Source organism: Medicago sativa, chromosome 5 (assembly GCF_051527215.1).
Source record: "Medicago sativa cultivar Bolivia chromosome 5, Bolivia_mono, whole genome shotgun sequence".
Lineage (NCBI taxonomy): Eukaryota > Viridiplantae > Streptophyta > Magnoliopsida > Fabales > Fabaceae > Medicago > Medicago sativa.
The window spans coordinates 66,608,959-66,626,685 of record NC_140753.1 but is presented as its reverse complement, the minus strand read 5'-3'; the positions used below and the strand labels follow the sequence as shown (position 1 = coordinate 66,626,685).

The following is a 17,727-nucleotide window of genomic DNA, read 5'->3' as shown; positions in this document are numbered from 1 at the left end:
AAGACTACCCTTAATCTAATTTTATCCTACCTTGTTTTAAGTGTAACACCCCACAAAGTGTAACACTTAAGGCTATCACATAATATCATCAACTCTGTTTCCATGTTAAAGATGCTAACGATAAAATAGTACATGTAAGTCTAATTATGTTGCAAGCATTACTAGATGAATTACTATTGATCATTAATCAGTAATCAACAATTTAAAATGAATCAAACATTAAGATTAAAATTAACTTTTCCAAAAGAGTCAGTTTTCTGACTGCACCATAGAAAATACTATGTCTCTCCCTCCTTCACGTTTCATTTCACTTTCAGCTAAAGAGATAGAGTGGGTTTGCATAATTTTTTTCCCTTCTCCAGTTACAAAAACATTATAGCTCCTAATCATGCACATTAAATTTTTCCCTCCTCAATTTTTTCCTCCTGTCCTTCTAATTATTGACTCTTTCTTATACCCTTCCTTTATTCATGTGCATTAATTTGTTTAATTTTTTTCTTTAGTTCTTCCCTTAACCGGTACCGATGTTAAACCTCTTTCCATTCCAAATACCCTAATTACAGAACCCTAATTTTTATCTTGACCTTCTTCACCTTTCACACCCCTTGCACCAAAACATAATTAGGTTGCTCGATGAGGGTGTTTCAACAGTGGTCATGTAAGACATGGCAATCGAGATCTTTGAAGTTTGTCTCTCAAAGCTCAAAATCTTGGAAAAGTTCAAATAAAATTCATCCTATATAACAACATTCCAGTTATTTAATATTATTTTTTGTATCTAAATTTTCAATCATCCACACATACTTGTATTTATATTTATTTTATAATTTCTTCACCAAACTCATTACACCCATCAATCTTAAATAGAATTTTAGTATTAATTTTTATCTATTCTTATATATAAATATTATCATCTATTCTCATAAATATACTTTTATTTTTACCACTCTCATACATATACATTCACACTACTATATTATGATTTGACTTAAGCTATATTTTAAATCTACTCATATATAATTATTAACATCCTTTCAAAAAAATAATATAAATATTAACATTAATATTATCATCTAAATATTCATACTATTACATTGTCATTTGACTTATGTAAGCTTTATTTTGAACTTGCTACAAAATAATTTAAAACAAACTCATGCCCGACCGCGCAACTCATGGGTTTAAGCCTAGTTAGATTAGATTAAAATAGAGTTTCATGTGTGCTTTTTTATTTTTATTTTTTATATACTCCATAAGCTACAATTAATGAAAACACTATAAAAAGAAAACTAATATAAGGCCAACAAACTTAAGGTCAATAGGACCGATAATGGATGTTTGGGACGCCAGCGGACGGTTTGAACCGCAAGTTGAAGTTGATGGTGTCATGCAAAACAAACCTAAGGTCAATTGCCCGATAATGATAAGAAAAAGGTTCAATATGAATTGAAAGCGAGAAACATGTTCATTTTTGCCCTTGCGTTAATGATATCATTCGGTTTCACATTGTAAGACTGCTAAGGCAAATGCCTTGGAAACTCTATACAAGGGTACTGAGGACGTCAAGCAATCAAAAATCAATATTATCATCCAACAATACGAGCTCTTTCCCATGGAGGATGAAACCATCTCCTTCATGCAAATGAGGTCCACTCACATTGTTAACAAATTACAAAATTTAGGAAAAGAAATCTCAAACCAAGCTTGTACTAACAAAGTGTTGAGGTGTATGACTAGAGATTGGCAGTCCAAAGTCACCGCTGTAATGGAATCTCAAAACCTCAATACTCTCGGTATCACCACTCTTTTCGGTAAACTCAAAGAACATGAACACGAGATGTTAAGGCTGAAAACTAGTGAGAAAGATGTCAAGAAGAAGGAAAAGAAGTCCATCGAGTTGAAAGCCTCCTCGTCAGTGGCTACTTCTTCAGTTCAAGATGAAAGTGACTCATTCACTCAATGAAGAAGAAATGGGGTTGTTCGTGAGACGATACAATCACTACATTAAGAGAAATGTTCTAACACATAATGACAAGAACTTAGTCAACTTTAGAAAGGCATCACTCAAAGGAAAATAATCGAAAAAAGAAGGAGAAAGTAGTAAGTTTTTATGGATGTGGAAAAGTTGGTAACTACGAAAGCGAATGCCCGGAGTTAGTTAAAGGCAAAGGAAAACTCAATTCAAATTTAAACTCAAGAGGAAGAAGAGTGTATGTTGCTTAGGAAGATGATGACACGACATCTGTGGTTAGCGACACTGAAAATGATGAAGTTGCAAATTAGTGCTTCATCGGTTAAGTGGAAAAAAAAATGACGTAAGTTACTCCAATTTTGAATCCAATTTTAATCCTTCTTATGAGCAATTACAACAAGCTCTAAAAGAAATGAATGGCGAAGCTTTGAATGCATTTGAGAAATTAATTGCTCAAAAGAAAACAAATTTAAAATTGGAATCCGAGCTTTCACAACTAAAAAATGATTTTGAATGTTTACAAGGATAACATACATCTCATGTACATGAAAAACTTACACAATTCCTCAACTTGAACCACCTAAAGCATATCCACCAAATATGATTCAAATTGGATGAATTTTCCAAGTTGTGAAACTTGTCATAATTTACATAAGGAGATTGAATACCTAAATTTTAAACTAGAAAGTGTCTCCAAAGGTGAAATGAAGTTTATCATGAAATGAAAATACAAGTGAAATTCCTTTAGAATACCTTCCAAAAAATACTCCTTTGTTAACAAAAATGAGGATGGTAAACCTCACATTCTCAATGTTAGGTGTCATTATTGTGAAAATCTTGGTCATATTACACCACATTATGAAAGTTGAAGTTGCTAAGGTGTAATAACGCGGATTCCAAAGAATGTTGAGTGTCTCAAAAACCCTTTTTTGAACCTTGAAATTAAGAATATTTTAAAAAATCTCCTATTGTTGTATACAACCGCCAAATGTTATAATCATGAAAATCTTCGGTGATTACATATGTGAAAACAACTTTGAGTATCAAATTCTATCAAAGAGTAATGGAAAAATATTTATACGTGAACTAATACTTGAATCCCTCAAGTAGCACACAGATCAGAAAAGGATGGAAAAGTTTTGTACCAATGCAAAACAATGACTTTTATGTTGGAAATATTATTCATTTTTAAAGTTGCCTATGTAAACACTCCATATTCAAATGTACTTGATCTAAAAGTTATATTATTATGTATATTTGTATGTTTAATGTTTGTTAAAAAGATTACATTGCTTTAACGTTCGACAAATGGTGATGAACAAATTTAATTAAAATATAGATTATAACTTAATGTCAAATAGTATTATTTATATCATTCAAATTTTTTTTTTTATAAAACAACACAATTGAAACCATTATAATCAATATATAATGTAATAAAAAAGACATTAGTACATTATTACAATCAATATTCATTATTATATCATAAGTGATGGGGGCTTGTGTACAGTGCAGAAGTCCTTAATCATAAAAAACAATTAAAAATAAAATAAAATTTGGCATGTAGAAGAGACACAAAAGGATATAGATTTCAAATAACTAAATAAGTGATGTTTACAATGGTAGCTCTAAGAACATTAGGGATGGGCAACCTCTCATGGAACCATAAGGGGATTCATTTTTTCTTTAGTAATACATACATATAATATGTATCCTCTTAAAAGATAAAATATAATATGTATAAATATTTGCAGGTGCATTAGTTTTTTTTACAATAGTACATGTTAATAATTATCGAGGTAATAATTTTTGGTACTCATTGATAAAAGTGTCTTTTATTTTATGATTGGTTAAATATGTTTTTGGTCCTTATAAATATACAAACTTTTTGTTTTAGTCCCTCTAAAATTTTCCTTCAACTTTTAGTCCTTATAAAATTTTGAATCACGACATTTTGTCCCTATTTTTAAGTTAATTTTTGTATTTTTTAATAAAATTATGCAGAAATGTGTAGAATATTGTAAAAATCTCTCCCAAAAAAATTTAGAATTTTTCAACAAAACATCAATTAAATATGAATTTTTAACCGCCAAAAATATAAAAATTCATATTTAATTCATGTTTTGTCAAAAAAATCTAATTTTTTTGGGATATTTTATTATAATATTATAAAAAAAATTGCAAATTTTTATTCAAAAAATATGAATTCTACATATGAATTTACTTTAAAGGAGGGACCAAAAATGAAGATGAAAAACTTTGGAAGACTAAAAGTTGAAGAAATTTTTTAAAGAGACTAAAAGAAAAAATTGACATATTTATAGGGATCAAAAATATATTTAACCCTTTTATGATTTGTACTAAAAGAATAAGAAAATGCAAAAAAACAGATAAAAATAAATGAGAAACTAAATAAACAATTAACATTACTAGTGTTTATTGTCTAATTTCAAAGTAATGTCATTTATTTGTTAATATAACATTAGATTGTTAAAAAAAATTATGTGATCATTTATAAAAAGTAAAATCAATTATTTGATAGAGAACATGCATATAACACATCGAGGTTAAAAATATTTACAATCACTTTATTTTTCGAACATATATAATATGTATTCTCACATGACATGCATGACTCAAAAATTCATATTTAATACATGAAAAGTGGGGGACATTTGTATTATTTACAAGAAATATTGATGATTTATGCATGTAGTTAGTGATGGTATTTATGATTGAAATCCATGAGTTTTAGAATTCATTTTAATAAATGAAGAATGAGAGAAATGTGTATTCTTTACAAGATATATTAGGGGTTCGATTGTTTGTGATTGAAATGAAGTCATGTTTAACTCATGAGAATGAGAGAAAACAATTGTGTGTGGTTTATCTAATACTTAATATTTTTTATAATTAATAAAGCATATGCATTCACAAATGTTCGGTATGTTTATCAAATGATACTCTTTGTTAATTGATTCAAGAAAGTTGTAAATCAACAAAACGAATAAATATTGTTTATTGGGATTATGGTTTTGTATTTGAGAAAAATAGTTGGTGATGTTATCTTGGCTGGGGTATCTTTTTTATTTTGTTTGGTCGTATATGAAACTATACTAATGCTATTACATTTTAATGAATTTTCTTTTTTACTTTTATTTTTGTAAATTCTCAACTTAATTTCACTTTAGCACCCTCAAATTTTTTGTTCAAACTCCACCACTGTACATAGACAAAAAAATTATTTTAATATTATTTGGAGGAAAATAATTATTTTAGTTCGTCCGAGACATAAAAAATCTCAGGACCGGTCTTGGATGCTTAGTATTGTCCGTTTCAGTATAGTCATTTATTGATCGCTGATGTAATGGTGATTTCTACGGTTTAGTTCTCTTTTATCGGGCTTCAGCCCTCCCTGTAGTAAAAAAAAATTATAGCGAGAACTTATAATAATTGGCCTATATCGTATCAAATTTTGCAAGTATCTCTGCATAGGATGAGAGTGAAACATTTGGCCAAGGCGCCATAGCATGTAAATCCTATGCCAAAAGGATCCACCAGCGTAATCAGTAGGGTCAATGGGGTTATCCCCCACTTTTTTCATCGTTAGAAAGAACAATATTGAGATGGCAAAATATTAAACAAGATTACAAGTGTGCCCTTTGTTTAGGATTTGAGGGTATCCATAGATGTCAGTGGCCCTTCACCGGCATTTGTCGATTTTAGTAGTAAGATTAACACCGATATTGTTGAAATCAATGCTATTAACATTTAACATCAATATAAATTGAATCGTTCCATAACAAGGCAAGGCCTCTACATCTACCCCCACCATAGATGAAGCAGTTAATGATCTTGTTTGTTGGATATGATGAGCTTACACAAAGCTATAATTTGTCTTGAGTTTTTTCAACATACGACAATTCCATGAAATAATCTTCATTTCTACCATCGGTCGGCTTGTTGAACAGGCCGACCGTTTTTGTTAAATGTGGGGTGGATTTGTCATTACTTAAGATTTTCATGCTATCTTGGAGGTATTCCAACTTGTCTATTGTAAGCATTTTGTAGGTTTGTTGATAGTTGAACTTGAGTTTTGTTGGGCTGGTCATGTAGAAAGTAGTCTGTTTAAGCATTGTCTCCATTTGTCTTGGAAATATTCTCCTCTGATTTGTAGGACTCGGGAAACCTTGATTTGGTCCTCTAAAATTTGAAGGGTTATGAATAGGCTCTAGAGAGGTTTCTTTGCATATTCATGGTTGCAAACATATGCAACATTTTAGAGGGTGTATGTGGGGTTGTTTTGGTTAAAGCTTTTTTTATTGATATGAGTTGCTAATTTTATTCCTTCTACCAAACCTGATTAGATTGAATTACCAAAACTGATTAGATTGAATTCAAGGTTCTAAAAGTGTTGCGTTTACTAGTTGGGACTTTATAGTTTGTTTTTCAAGTGTGACCACAATTGAAGCAAAATTCTCGCATCTAAAATCAACCCAAAAAATGTAACCTTTCAGATTAATTACTACCATGTAGCCCAGATTTTTGTGTGTGAAAGATACCATATAGCCCAGATTTGATAGGTTTGATATTTGATAACATCAATATGATATAGTTAAAACGTGTGACAGTATGGTTAAAAGCCGTATGGGAGTATATTTATCATGGGTCAAACCCAAGTATTGTCGGTAAAAAAGATAAACAAATCCAGCATGCTTGAAGTGGTTTTTTCCTTCTAGACTTCCTCTATATGAAATTGAAATAATCGACAATACTATCAGACACTAAATATGAGTGCATCTTTCAACCAATTCGAATATTGACTCGTCACTAGGGCCGATCTTTTAAATTTGAATGCCTTGGGCGAATCAAGAGAGTGGTGCCCTTAAAAAAAATCACAAAAAATGATAAGATTAAGAGAAATGAACTGAAAGACTATTAAACATTTCATTTGACATTGTGCGAGAAGAACACAAGCTAAGTATGAATTTTTAAAGTGTGCGAGAAAGTTTCCATTGTTTTCCAAATCAATCCTCTCACTCTTTCCACGAAATGCTAAATTTTGCTCAGCTAGATATCCAGCAAGATAAATTATCCTAGTTAAGACATCCCTCCAATGCTTTTTTTTTTTTCATTTTTTATATGCTCTTGAAGATGTTTATCAATTGTTATAGTTTTCTGAAATCTAATTGTAAGTCGATCCATTTACTCATGAAAGACGTATGCACCGCTTGATTCATGTTCTTTGAGCCTTTCATAAATATGTTTCCAATCATTAAAACCTTCATTTGCCAAGTGATATTTGTTCTACGATTTCTACCAAATAACTTACAACAAAAGCAAAAAAACTCTATCCAATTCTTTTGAATAAACAAGCCAACTCCTATCTTGTTTTTCTCCATTAGAACAATAACGGATATAACATGATAATGAGAAATGCATGCCAAGAGTATCTTTGGGACCATTTACAAGTGACACATACATTTCTAGTAGTAACTCGTCTCTTAAGTCTTTGCTAAGGCTATTCCATGTTCTTGGATCATAAATGTCCAATAAAATGAGAATAGACTGGTTGGGTTGTTCATTCTCTAAACTCTCAGTTTTCAGGGTTCAAATTATCTAGATTTGCATCATTTAAAATAGAAATTGTAGAATCTTTGCCAAAATTTTTATTGAGAGCACTCTTTCGAGATTCAATATCAATTTCAATTTGTTTCTTTCTGTTCTGTTTTAGATGACTAGACAATTGTTTTCTAGGCAACATTTTAAGCAATCAAAGAGATGAAACAATAGTACCTGGATGTTAATTTTTAACTTCAACTTAAATTCTTATCAATTTGTTCCAAAAGTCTTCGAGCACAGAGCACTAAATCAAACTTGTTGTAACATCGTGACCTCTTTCAATAAACTTGATCTTTGTTGATTATATTTGAATAGAATTGCTCCTAAATATAAATACAAATAATTAAGTTCTTTCAAAAAAAGAAGGTTTTGTAACTTTATTTAATTTTTTGATATAATAAAAAAATACATCCCGTAAACCAACATTCTTCTTCATTTAATTTATTTAAAAGAATTTTTATTTTATGACGATAAAAATGATTATTGAAAAATAAAATTAGAACTAATGAAAAGGTATTTTGAAAATTATAATATTAAATAATCGTATGAATAAATTAATATTAGTTTTTTTTGAGGAAAGAATAAATAAATATTAGTTTTTAATGTGTCATTAGTTGTCAATTTTTTTATATGGAAACAAATTTTCAAACTTGGAACCACTTGAATAAAGTAGTATAAATAATTGATAATATCCATTAAAAGAGATAATTGAATGAAGATGGTAAATGGAAACAAATGAATGATAATTATTTGAATGAAGACAGGTAGCTAGGATGAAAAGAGATAATTAAAGCCATTGCCAAGAGTACTAATTAATACAAACTCAAAAAAATGTTCTCAATCCCTTCAAAATCAATCAAATCAATAAATGAACCACCATATACAACTCATCATATATGGTCCTCCCAATACGAACAAAAAAAAAATCTCATTGTAATTTTTTTTCCCCTTTCATCGTCCAAAATCAAAAGCATATAGGACTAACATTAATAAATCTCCCAAAAAAACTCACATATAGCTAAAAAGAAAATAATAAAATCCAATTGTGTTTGGATTTTTCAGGGAAAGGAATATATTAAGGAGGATTCAGGAGACATGTGTGATGGGTTTGTTGCTTTTGTTGTCTTCCACTATGTTTTTTGTTTATTTATCTGCCTATTTTTTTTTTACAAGTTAATTTAATATTTCTTTGCTAATTTATTTGCCTGATCAAAATGGGATGATATAGTTATTAATGAATAATGTCTGAATTGGCAGGCAATGTCAATGTCAATCCATATTAATTCGTTTTTATAAGGAATAAAATAAAAAATTGAATCGCAAAAGCAACAAAACACTATAGACGCATGTTGGGTTTTGTCAAACGTGATTTTCCTCTTTTGCAAATTGTTTAGACTTTAAATTACTTCACTTGAATTAAATTTGATTTCACCTCTCAAACTTGATTCTACTTAAGTTTTAAATTGGAGTTTTTATGATGCATTGACGTGCGTGTTTATGTTACTTTCTTGGTGCATTCCTTCTTTACCTTTTACACCTCACTAAATAAAATTTATTTAAGCACACATTTACAATTGAAACTAATTAAAAAGAAAATAATTAGGTGATGTGACGCACATTGAATATCTGGTTTAAAAAAATATTTCTTATCTAATTATTTCTATTTGGGTGCATCTAAATAAATTGTAGGCTTCATTGGTCACCCTTAATTCTTTGTTTTAGAATGGTACCGTAACTATACAGAGTTTTAATATGATTTCTTATGAATTATGTCATTATCCATTTTGGTTTTTTCCGTAAATTTTACCAAAAAACTTCAAGTCTAGTTGGCCTAAGTGGCGTGTGATGTGGCATTTTTCTTTTAGGAAAGAGAGAAGAAGAATCCTTAATGCAAGTGAAGCAACAAAAAGCTGTGGATCGATTTTCCTAATCTCATGTCTCTATCATCTTCTTCTTCGCCTATTTTTAATTGTTTTGATTTATCTTTGTATAGATCTAACTTCATTCAAAAGAAGTTAGATACTTCATTCAATTGAGCGGATTTTAGTAGTAACGTGTGTTTGATTGCAGAATATTAGTGGTGGTTAGGATTCTTCGAATCCCCTCTATCTATTTGTTGGAATTAAGTAACAACCAAGTTATTCAAGGATTGGTTATGGTGCTGATATTTAAGTGATGAGTTCGTGGGTTTTATCCCCTCCAGTTGTTGAGTTGCACCCGAATCACACGTAGGTTAAGGCGTTATACGGTTATTAGGTCGTCAATCATAAAGTGTTCTCGCACACATTCACTAGATTGTAGTCTGGGGTTTTACTCTCTCAGAGGTAATTGAAGCATATACTTAAATTAGGGTTCCTAAATTTGTCCTTAAGATTCCATCATCTATGAATCTCAGAAGTACATTAACATACTCTCTCTTGTTAGTTCTATAATCGAGCATCACATATTTCCTATACCTCTTACCAAGGATGAAAAGAGTAAAATTACTATGCAAGGTTCAGTTAGGATTTCAGCCTAATTCTGGGTTCAGTCACCGTTTTTATTAGGTATGTCGCTTCCCTAATTCAGGTGAAAACATTAAGATCTTTGCATAATAAAATTAAACATGACTCATAATATAACTGAATAAAAAGACTTAAATTAAATAAATCCAAGCGGATCTTGCTACAATAGGTCCCTAACCAATAGGAAATTGGATGCACCATTGCCATGGGTTAGGACTTTAAATCCATTTTGGAATGGGATCCGTTTGTTTCCCATATATATTCTAATAGACTCTCCCTTTCCTATCTTTCAACAACATCCTCTGTTGATGATATATTGATTGACTGGAATGGATGCTTCTCCAACTAAAACTTGGACTGAAGCCTACTCTGGCTTGGAGAACATCAGTATTAGGATAGTATTTTGCTTTAAGGCATAATACATATAATATGTATAAATATTTAGAGGTGCACTATATTTTTTATAATAATATATAAAAAATAGTTAAAGTGATAATAATTTTTGGTACTCTTGGATATGCAAAAGTGTATTTTATTTTATGCTTTTTGTTTAAAGAAGAAGCAAATACAAAAGAATAGATAAAAATGAATGAGAGACTAAATAAACAATTAACGTTATTGATGTTTATTGTCTAATTTCACAGTGATGTAATTTATAATTTGTAGATAGTTAAAAAAAAATTATGCGATCATTTAAGAAAAGTAAAATCAATCATTTGATGGATAATAGATACATCTATAATTATACTATATATAAAGAGAATACATGGTTTTGTACTGAATTTTTCGCTTCCAATTATATGTTTAAACAAATTTGCCTACAAACATGTTATATTGTGGACATCATTAAAAAATATGAATTTTGTATTTTATATTATATTTGTTTTATATATATATATATATATATATATATATATATATATATAAGAAAATAGTCTTTTTTTCTCTTTCAATACAAATAACACATATAACAAATATATAAGAGTAAATTCAAATATTAAAATAAAAATGTAATACGATATGAGTAGATATATGTCCAACTTTTCTTCCTTTATCCTTTAAAAAGCTTAACAAATTAGACGAGTGTATCTATACTTATTTTTTCATTATTTCAATTATACCCTTAAACAACTTATTTTTATAATAAAGATTATTGTTATTGTCATTAAAAAAATAAGAATTTAGATTATATTTTTTTCGTTATATTGTTGGTGTCATTGAAATAGATAATCATAGTTAGTTTGATTTGTTATAATTTGAAAGCAAAAAGTATTGCATTTTTACTTTTAATCAAAATCAAAATTTCATAAAAAAACATCATTCATAATTTTCAAACGTTAGTGCAATAAAAATAGCGGAAAGACGGGCATGTGAGTGCCCGTCTTTTCGCTAGTATATATAATCAAAATCAAAATCATTTTAGTCAAAACCAAAATTTCATATTAATTATTGTTCGTAATTTATACGCATTTGCACGATTAAAAGAATAGACAGATGCGTACAAAGTGCACGTAAGAATGCTAGCTAGTAATTAATATATAATATTTAAGTAATTGAGGTTAAAATTTACGATCACTTTATTTTTCTAACATATACAGTTAAAACCCTATAAATTAATAATGTCAGGACCGGAGAAATTTATTAATTTAGAGAGTTATTAATTTATCGATAAATTAATAATTATTAATTTAAAGAATTTTTAAGTAATTATATTGTACATACCAAACAAAAAGGCAAATTAGTCTATGCCTCTTAGAATTACGTTGCAGCGAACCTTGTGACTCAACGTAAATTAGTAACTACTGTGTTCATATGCATTGGAAATCAATAATGACTTTTGAAGTACAGTAAATGTAAACAAGAGGAACAAATGTGTTCAATGTATTCTTAATATATTTTTTTTCAGTTTCTATGAATTATTAATTTATGATTTTCTTGGGACCGAAAATTATAGAGGGATCTTCCAAAAAATTATTATCTTATTATTTTATCGAGTTTTTCAATTTTTTACATTGGCCCAAGTCGGGACCGGACAAATTTATTATTTTAGAGAGTTTATTAATTTACCGAGTATTAATTCAAAGAGTTTCTACTGTATAAGAATATTTATTCTCTCATGACATGCATGACTCAACGATTAATATTTAATGCATGCAAAATGAGGGATATATGTATTCTTTAAAAGATTTAATGGTGGTTTACATGTCTATTTGGTGTTGTTGTTTGTAATTGAAATGCATGACTTTGAAAGTCATATTCAATACACGAAGAATGAGGAAAATATATATTTTTGCAAGATATATTGGTGGTTTGTGGTTGATGTTGTTGCTTCTGATTGAAATGAGTCATGTTTAATTCATGAGAATGAAATACATCAATTGCGTGTGACTTATCTAATACTCAAAATTGATTTTTTTTTTTTAATATTTGAAATCAATGATATATTAATTGTATTTTCACACACAACATCAGATACTAAATATAGACAATAAATATGGACGCTTCTTTCAACCAGAATTTAAATATTGATTCATCGCATTGTGACCTCTTTTTGTAAACTCGACTCTTGATGATTATATTTAAACTGAATTGCTCCTAAATATAATTACAAATAATTAAGTTCTTACTAATTAAGAATATTTGTTAACGTTATTTTTTTTTATAAGAGGTTATTTTATGATGATAAAAGTGAGTATTGAAAAATAAAATTTGAGCTGAAGAAAAGGTATTTTTAAATGATAATATTAATTAATCTTTTGAATAAATTGAATATTAGTTGTTAGTGTGTTATTAGTTGTCAATATTTTTATTCATAACAAATTTTCAAACTCGGAACCACTTGAATTAGGTCATAGAAAGTTAGAAACTATAACATTAAATAGAATGAAATAATTTTTTCAAAAAAAAAAAAAGGTACTTTAGACACCAAATATGATTTTTTTTATCTACTTAAATATAGTAGTACTAAATATGATTTTTTTTATCTACTTAAATATAGTAGGCAAATATTTTCATACTAAACGTAACTCAATTGGTAGAACTATTGCAGCACTCAGCAATTGATGTTCGAATCAAGAATTCTCCACTTATTTACTTTAATGGTAAAATTTGACCAATAGACTACTTAAAAAAATAGAGTATGATAAATAATTGGTAATGTTCCATTAAAATAGATAATTGAATAGGTAATTGAATGAAGATGGTAAAAGGAAACGAATGAATGATAATTATTTGAATGAAGACATGTAGGATGAATAATTGATATATTCCATTCCATATGCAAAGAGACAATTGAAGCCACTGCATACTGCATAGAGTAATAATTGATAAAAACTCGAAAAAGAAGTTTTAAAGCTCTTCAAAATCAATCAAATCAATAAATGGTGAGAGGCATGCAACTAACATTAATAAATCTCTCAAAAAACTCACATGTAGCTAAAAAGAAAAGAATAAAATAACAACAATACTATGAGGTAGTGAGAGGCATGCAATGCAACTCCAACTATTGAGTAATACGGTACCTATCCAATGGATCCTTGAATAAGAGACGTTCATGATAAACTCTCCAAGCATAGTCCTCAAAATCAATAGAGTTGAATACCCTTTTTTGTCCCTCACCACCAATGTTGTTTTCTTCTTCATCATTATCATCTTCAACTTTGTCCATGTTGCCAATGGGAAGAAGTGGAGCTACATTGCTCTCTAGAGGAAGGGTTATTAGCAACGACATTGTTATGCAACGTGAATCATTTTCATCTCCTAATGTTGCCATTGGTCTGCCTCTTACCTTCTTTAGTTTTCCATTGCTCCAAACCTATACATATTCATATATTATATATGGTAAACAAACATATCAATATGCTATTTGCATCAGTCTTGACATTAGTTTGATGTGCTATTAAAGATAAAAAAAATACTTAACAAAAAATTGTATAAATAATTATTCATATACCTTCTACACTTTTTTTTTACTTCTACTTCTAGAAAAGTGCTTGAGTTGGGTTTTGAGGGTTTTTAATTTACAAGGGAGAACTTCTAGACAAGTATATATTAATTTTGATATGATATATATTTAAGGGGTTTGGATCTTCTCGATTGTACTTTTCATTTGATTTCTTTTCCATCTTTATAATCCTGCCATTAAATACCTAAAAAAAAAATCCTGCCATTAAAATATATTATTCATTTCTTTATAAGAGATTTCACTTGAAAAATTGTGAGGATTCATAATGGAGAAGATCTTTTCCATATTTAAGATTTAAAAAAAAATTAAAGAGTAGTTTGATAAATGATAGTAATCTAAACAGTAATCATACTTAATTTAGTTTCCTTAAATTTAGATAAAGCTTCCATTCCCTCCCCAATAGACCGTCCATCAAAACATTAATTTATGAAACTAAATCTAGAAATCATGTACTTAATTAAATTTCCTCCTTTTGTCAAAAAAAAAAGTTTAATTAAATTTCCACCTGGCCTCCCTTCAGTTGCCATAGAATGGGCCAGACCAAACATATATTTTCTGGATGATTAAAATCAAAATGTGGGACCAAACCTAAATTTTGTTTTTTTTTTCATATACACATAACAATCGTCAATAATATCTCCTAAAAAAAAATAAAAAACGTCGACAATATCTGAATTATTTAAAAATGTCATCATTCTAGAAAATAAACAGAATAACACCACCACCAACGTAATATTTTGTTAAAAAATTAAAAAACACCACCAACATAATATCTCGTTTATCATGTGAGCAACTATGGCTCATTCATATAATTAATATATCCCTCGTACAGAAAACATTTGTTTACAAAATACAACTTGTTATAACCTTAGATTTTGAAGCTTTGTTCAAACTACGGCGTTTTCAAATTTGAATTTTCATTGCTGATGGTTCAAAGCAGTGGCAAAATTATACACGCACCTAAGTGGCAAAATTATGGTACTTGCATGCGATCATAAATAATTCAAAGCAGACAAACTAATCTGACATTGCCCATAAGCTTATCCCACAAACCAGGCACTAACTAAAAGAAAATAATTTTCTAATAATTAGAAAAGTTGTAGACGTACAAGAAAAATTAGGTAAATAATCATTTCAGTTGGTCCTTGAACTTTTTTTTTAAGGAAGTTGGTCCTTGAACACTTAATCATCTTATCCAAATTATAAACACATCCCATAAATATTTCTCTCATTAATTATTTAAGTCCTCAAATCTAATTTTATGTACTAATTTAATACTCGATGTGTTTTTCATTTATCAAATTGTAGTTCATAAAATTACTAACAAAAGTTGTATTAATTTTTTTTTTTTTTTACAATTTCAATACATTTAAGAATTTTGGTGACTACATTTTATACATAATACATTCAAATATTAAAGTAGTTGCTTGCTCAACAAATATTAACACAAGTATCACAAACAAAATTAACAAATAGCCAAAAATCATAAAGCTAACAATAATTAATCATTAAAAATCCCCTTCTCTTTTTTACAATAATCATAAAAAAAATCTCCCTTCTCTTTTTTTTTTTTTTTTTTTTTGGTACACTCCCTTCTCTTTTTTACAATAATCATAAAAAAAATCTTATAAGTAGAAAAATGTAATAAACTAACCTGAGCAACATCACCAACAGTAACTAAGATAGAATCCACGTGTGGCAACACAGAAACCCATCCACCTGAATCCGACAACAACGAATATTTTTGACACCTTATCTGATACTGCAATCCCACTATAAACGGGTAAACCCCACCCATCGAACCGGGTATATTTCCTGGCAAACTCTCAGAAACCCACATAATTGAACAGAATCGGTTCGAGTCATCGCCAACCGGGTTCTCAACGCCCAAACCCTTCATTAACATATCAATGATATTCAAACCCAGTTTCTCAAGAGTAAGTGCAAACTCGCTGAGTGATTCCAGTTTTATGTGGTTCGACTCAGTCGAACACGATGACTCGAACTGGAACCGGAATGACTCAGCGAGTTTTTCTTCGTCGTTGTCGTCGTCACCTTCGTAACCGAAAGGCCAGTTTTGAGGGAAGAATGATTCTTTTTCATCACGTGAAAGGTTGAAGAGTTTGAGTGACTCTGACTCAGCCAAGTTGACGAGTTTTGAAGAAACTGAGTGATCTTTGAGTTGAATAAAACCAAGTTGAGAAATGGAGGAGATGAGTTTTTCTGGTGTGAGTGATGGAAAGGAGAGAGAAGGAGGAGAGGTGGTGGATGGAGAGGAGCGGCGATTGGGGAGAGAGAGGTTGGGTGGGAGACGGTGGAGGAGGCGGGAGAGTGCATCAGCGGCGGTGGAAGTTGAGAGGTGGTTGTTGTTGGTGGTGGTGGTAGTTGATGGTGTTGGTGGTGGTGCTGAGGTGGAGCCTCCACCATGAAGGTTTTGTGGTAGTATTTGATGATGTTGTTGAGTGTGAGTTGAAGATGCCATGGATGTGATGATGACGTGAAGAACAAAAACCTGAACTAGGGTTGAAAACAAGGACTCAAAGTTTGGGTCACTTTTTGTTTATGGTGTAACTTGTGTTTGGATGTTTTTAGTGAAAGGGAATATATTAGGAGGATTCAGGAGACATGTGTTTGTTGCCTTCCACTATGTTTTGTATTTATTTATTTATTTTATTTTTTTACTAATGTTTTTTTGACAAGTTAATATAAGTATTTCTTTGTTAGTTTATTAGCCTGATCAAAATGGGATAACATAGGTAGTAAATGATGTCTGAATTGGCAGGCAATATGAAACCATATATTTAGGAACAAACACTATACACGCACATTGTATTTTGTCAAACTTGATTTTCCTCTTTTGCAAATTGTTTGGATTGCTTGAATAAAAATTAATTTTGTGCATTCTTTCTTTACCTTTTTAACCCTCTCACTAATTTCTCTTTTTAATTTCTTATCTTTGCTTTGACCCTTTTAAGTTATAGTGTGATGTTAATTGTGGTTTTTCATTGTGTGATGTGGAAAATTGCTCTTTAAACATCTGTGGTTTGCTTTCATGCACATTGAAGTGACTGAAATGCCTTTAACAACCGTTAATTATATTCGTTGTTGAACGGTAGTTAATTGTCATTCTATGGGATCGTAGTTAACTATCAAGAAAAAATACAGTTTTCAAAATTGGAACATACAATACGCAAAACGACATGCTCATACACCTTTTAGTCAGATACATCATTCAACAAGCAGTAATTTATCCAACAATTATCGTTTATAATAACAAAAATCATCATTAATTCATTATTCAATAAAATTACACTAATCCAACATTACATTAACAATAAACAAACGATTGAAATCCAACATCATCAGTTTAACATTACAGAAATCGACAATGTAACTCAACATTACATCAAATAACTAAAAACTCTACAACATGACACCAAATCTATACTGACAATTTGGGCACTTGCAATTCGAACGAACTCAAAGATAAAAATTACCATCCATAAAAACATGGATACTACATCGTCATCATCCTTAAGCATCTCGACAAGATAAATAACAGTTCCTTTGTCGTTATCATTCCCCATATATGTGCATAGCACATGTCACCAACATGACATGTAGTTTGATTTTCGCCAAGATGAACAAAGTATTGGTTAAATTGT

At 29.7% G+C, this 17,727-nt stretch overlaps 1 protein-coding gene across 1 annotated transcript; it reads right to left on the bottom strand.

Annotated features, from left to right (window-relative positions):
* Window positions 1-13,344: 13,344 nt before the first annotated feature.
* Window positions 13,345-16,636, bottom strand: LOC146924178 (2-oxoglutarate (2OG) and Fe(II)-dependent oxygenase superfamily protein). The gene is made up of 2 exons (XM_085709194.1): window positions 15,717-16,636; window positions 13,345-13,912 (listed from the first exon to the last, which is right to left on the bottom strand). Exons 1-2 carry the CDS (start codon window positions 16,542-16,544, stop codon window positions 13,601-13,603), a joined length of 1,140 nt encoding a protein of 379 aa, XP_085565320.1. The 5' UTR covers window positions 16,545-16,636; the 3' UTR covers window positions 13,345-13,600.
* Between the last annotated feature and the right edge of the window lie 1,091 nt (window positions 16,637-17,727).

What these genes read in the sequence shown, in the direction of transcription:
- LOC146924178 (XM_085709194.1), bottom strand. Translation starts at nt 16,544, where the DNA reads ATGGCATCTTCAACTCACACTCAACAACATCATCAAATACTACCACAA. An exon ending in CTGTTGGTGATGTTGCTCAG is followed by an intron (nt 13,913 to 15,716) that starts GTTAGTTTATTA and finishes GAATATGTATAG; the next exon opens with GTTTGGAGCAATGGAAAACT.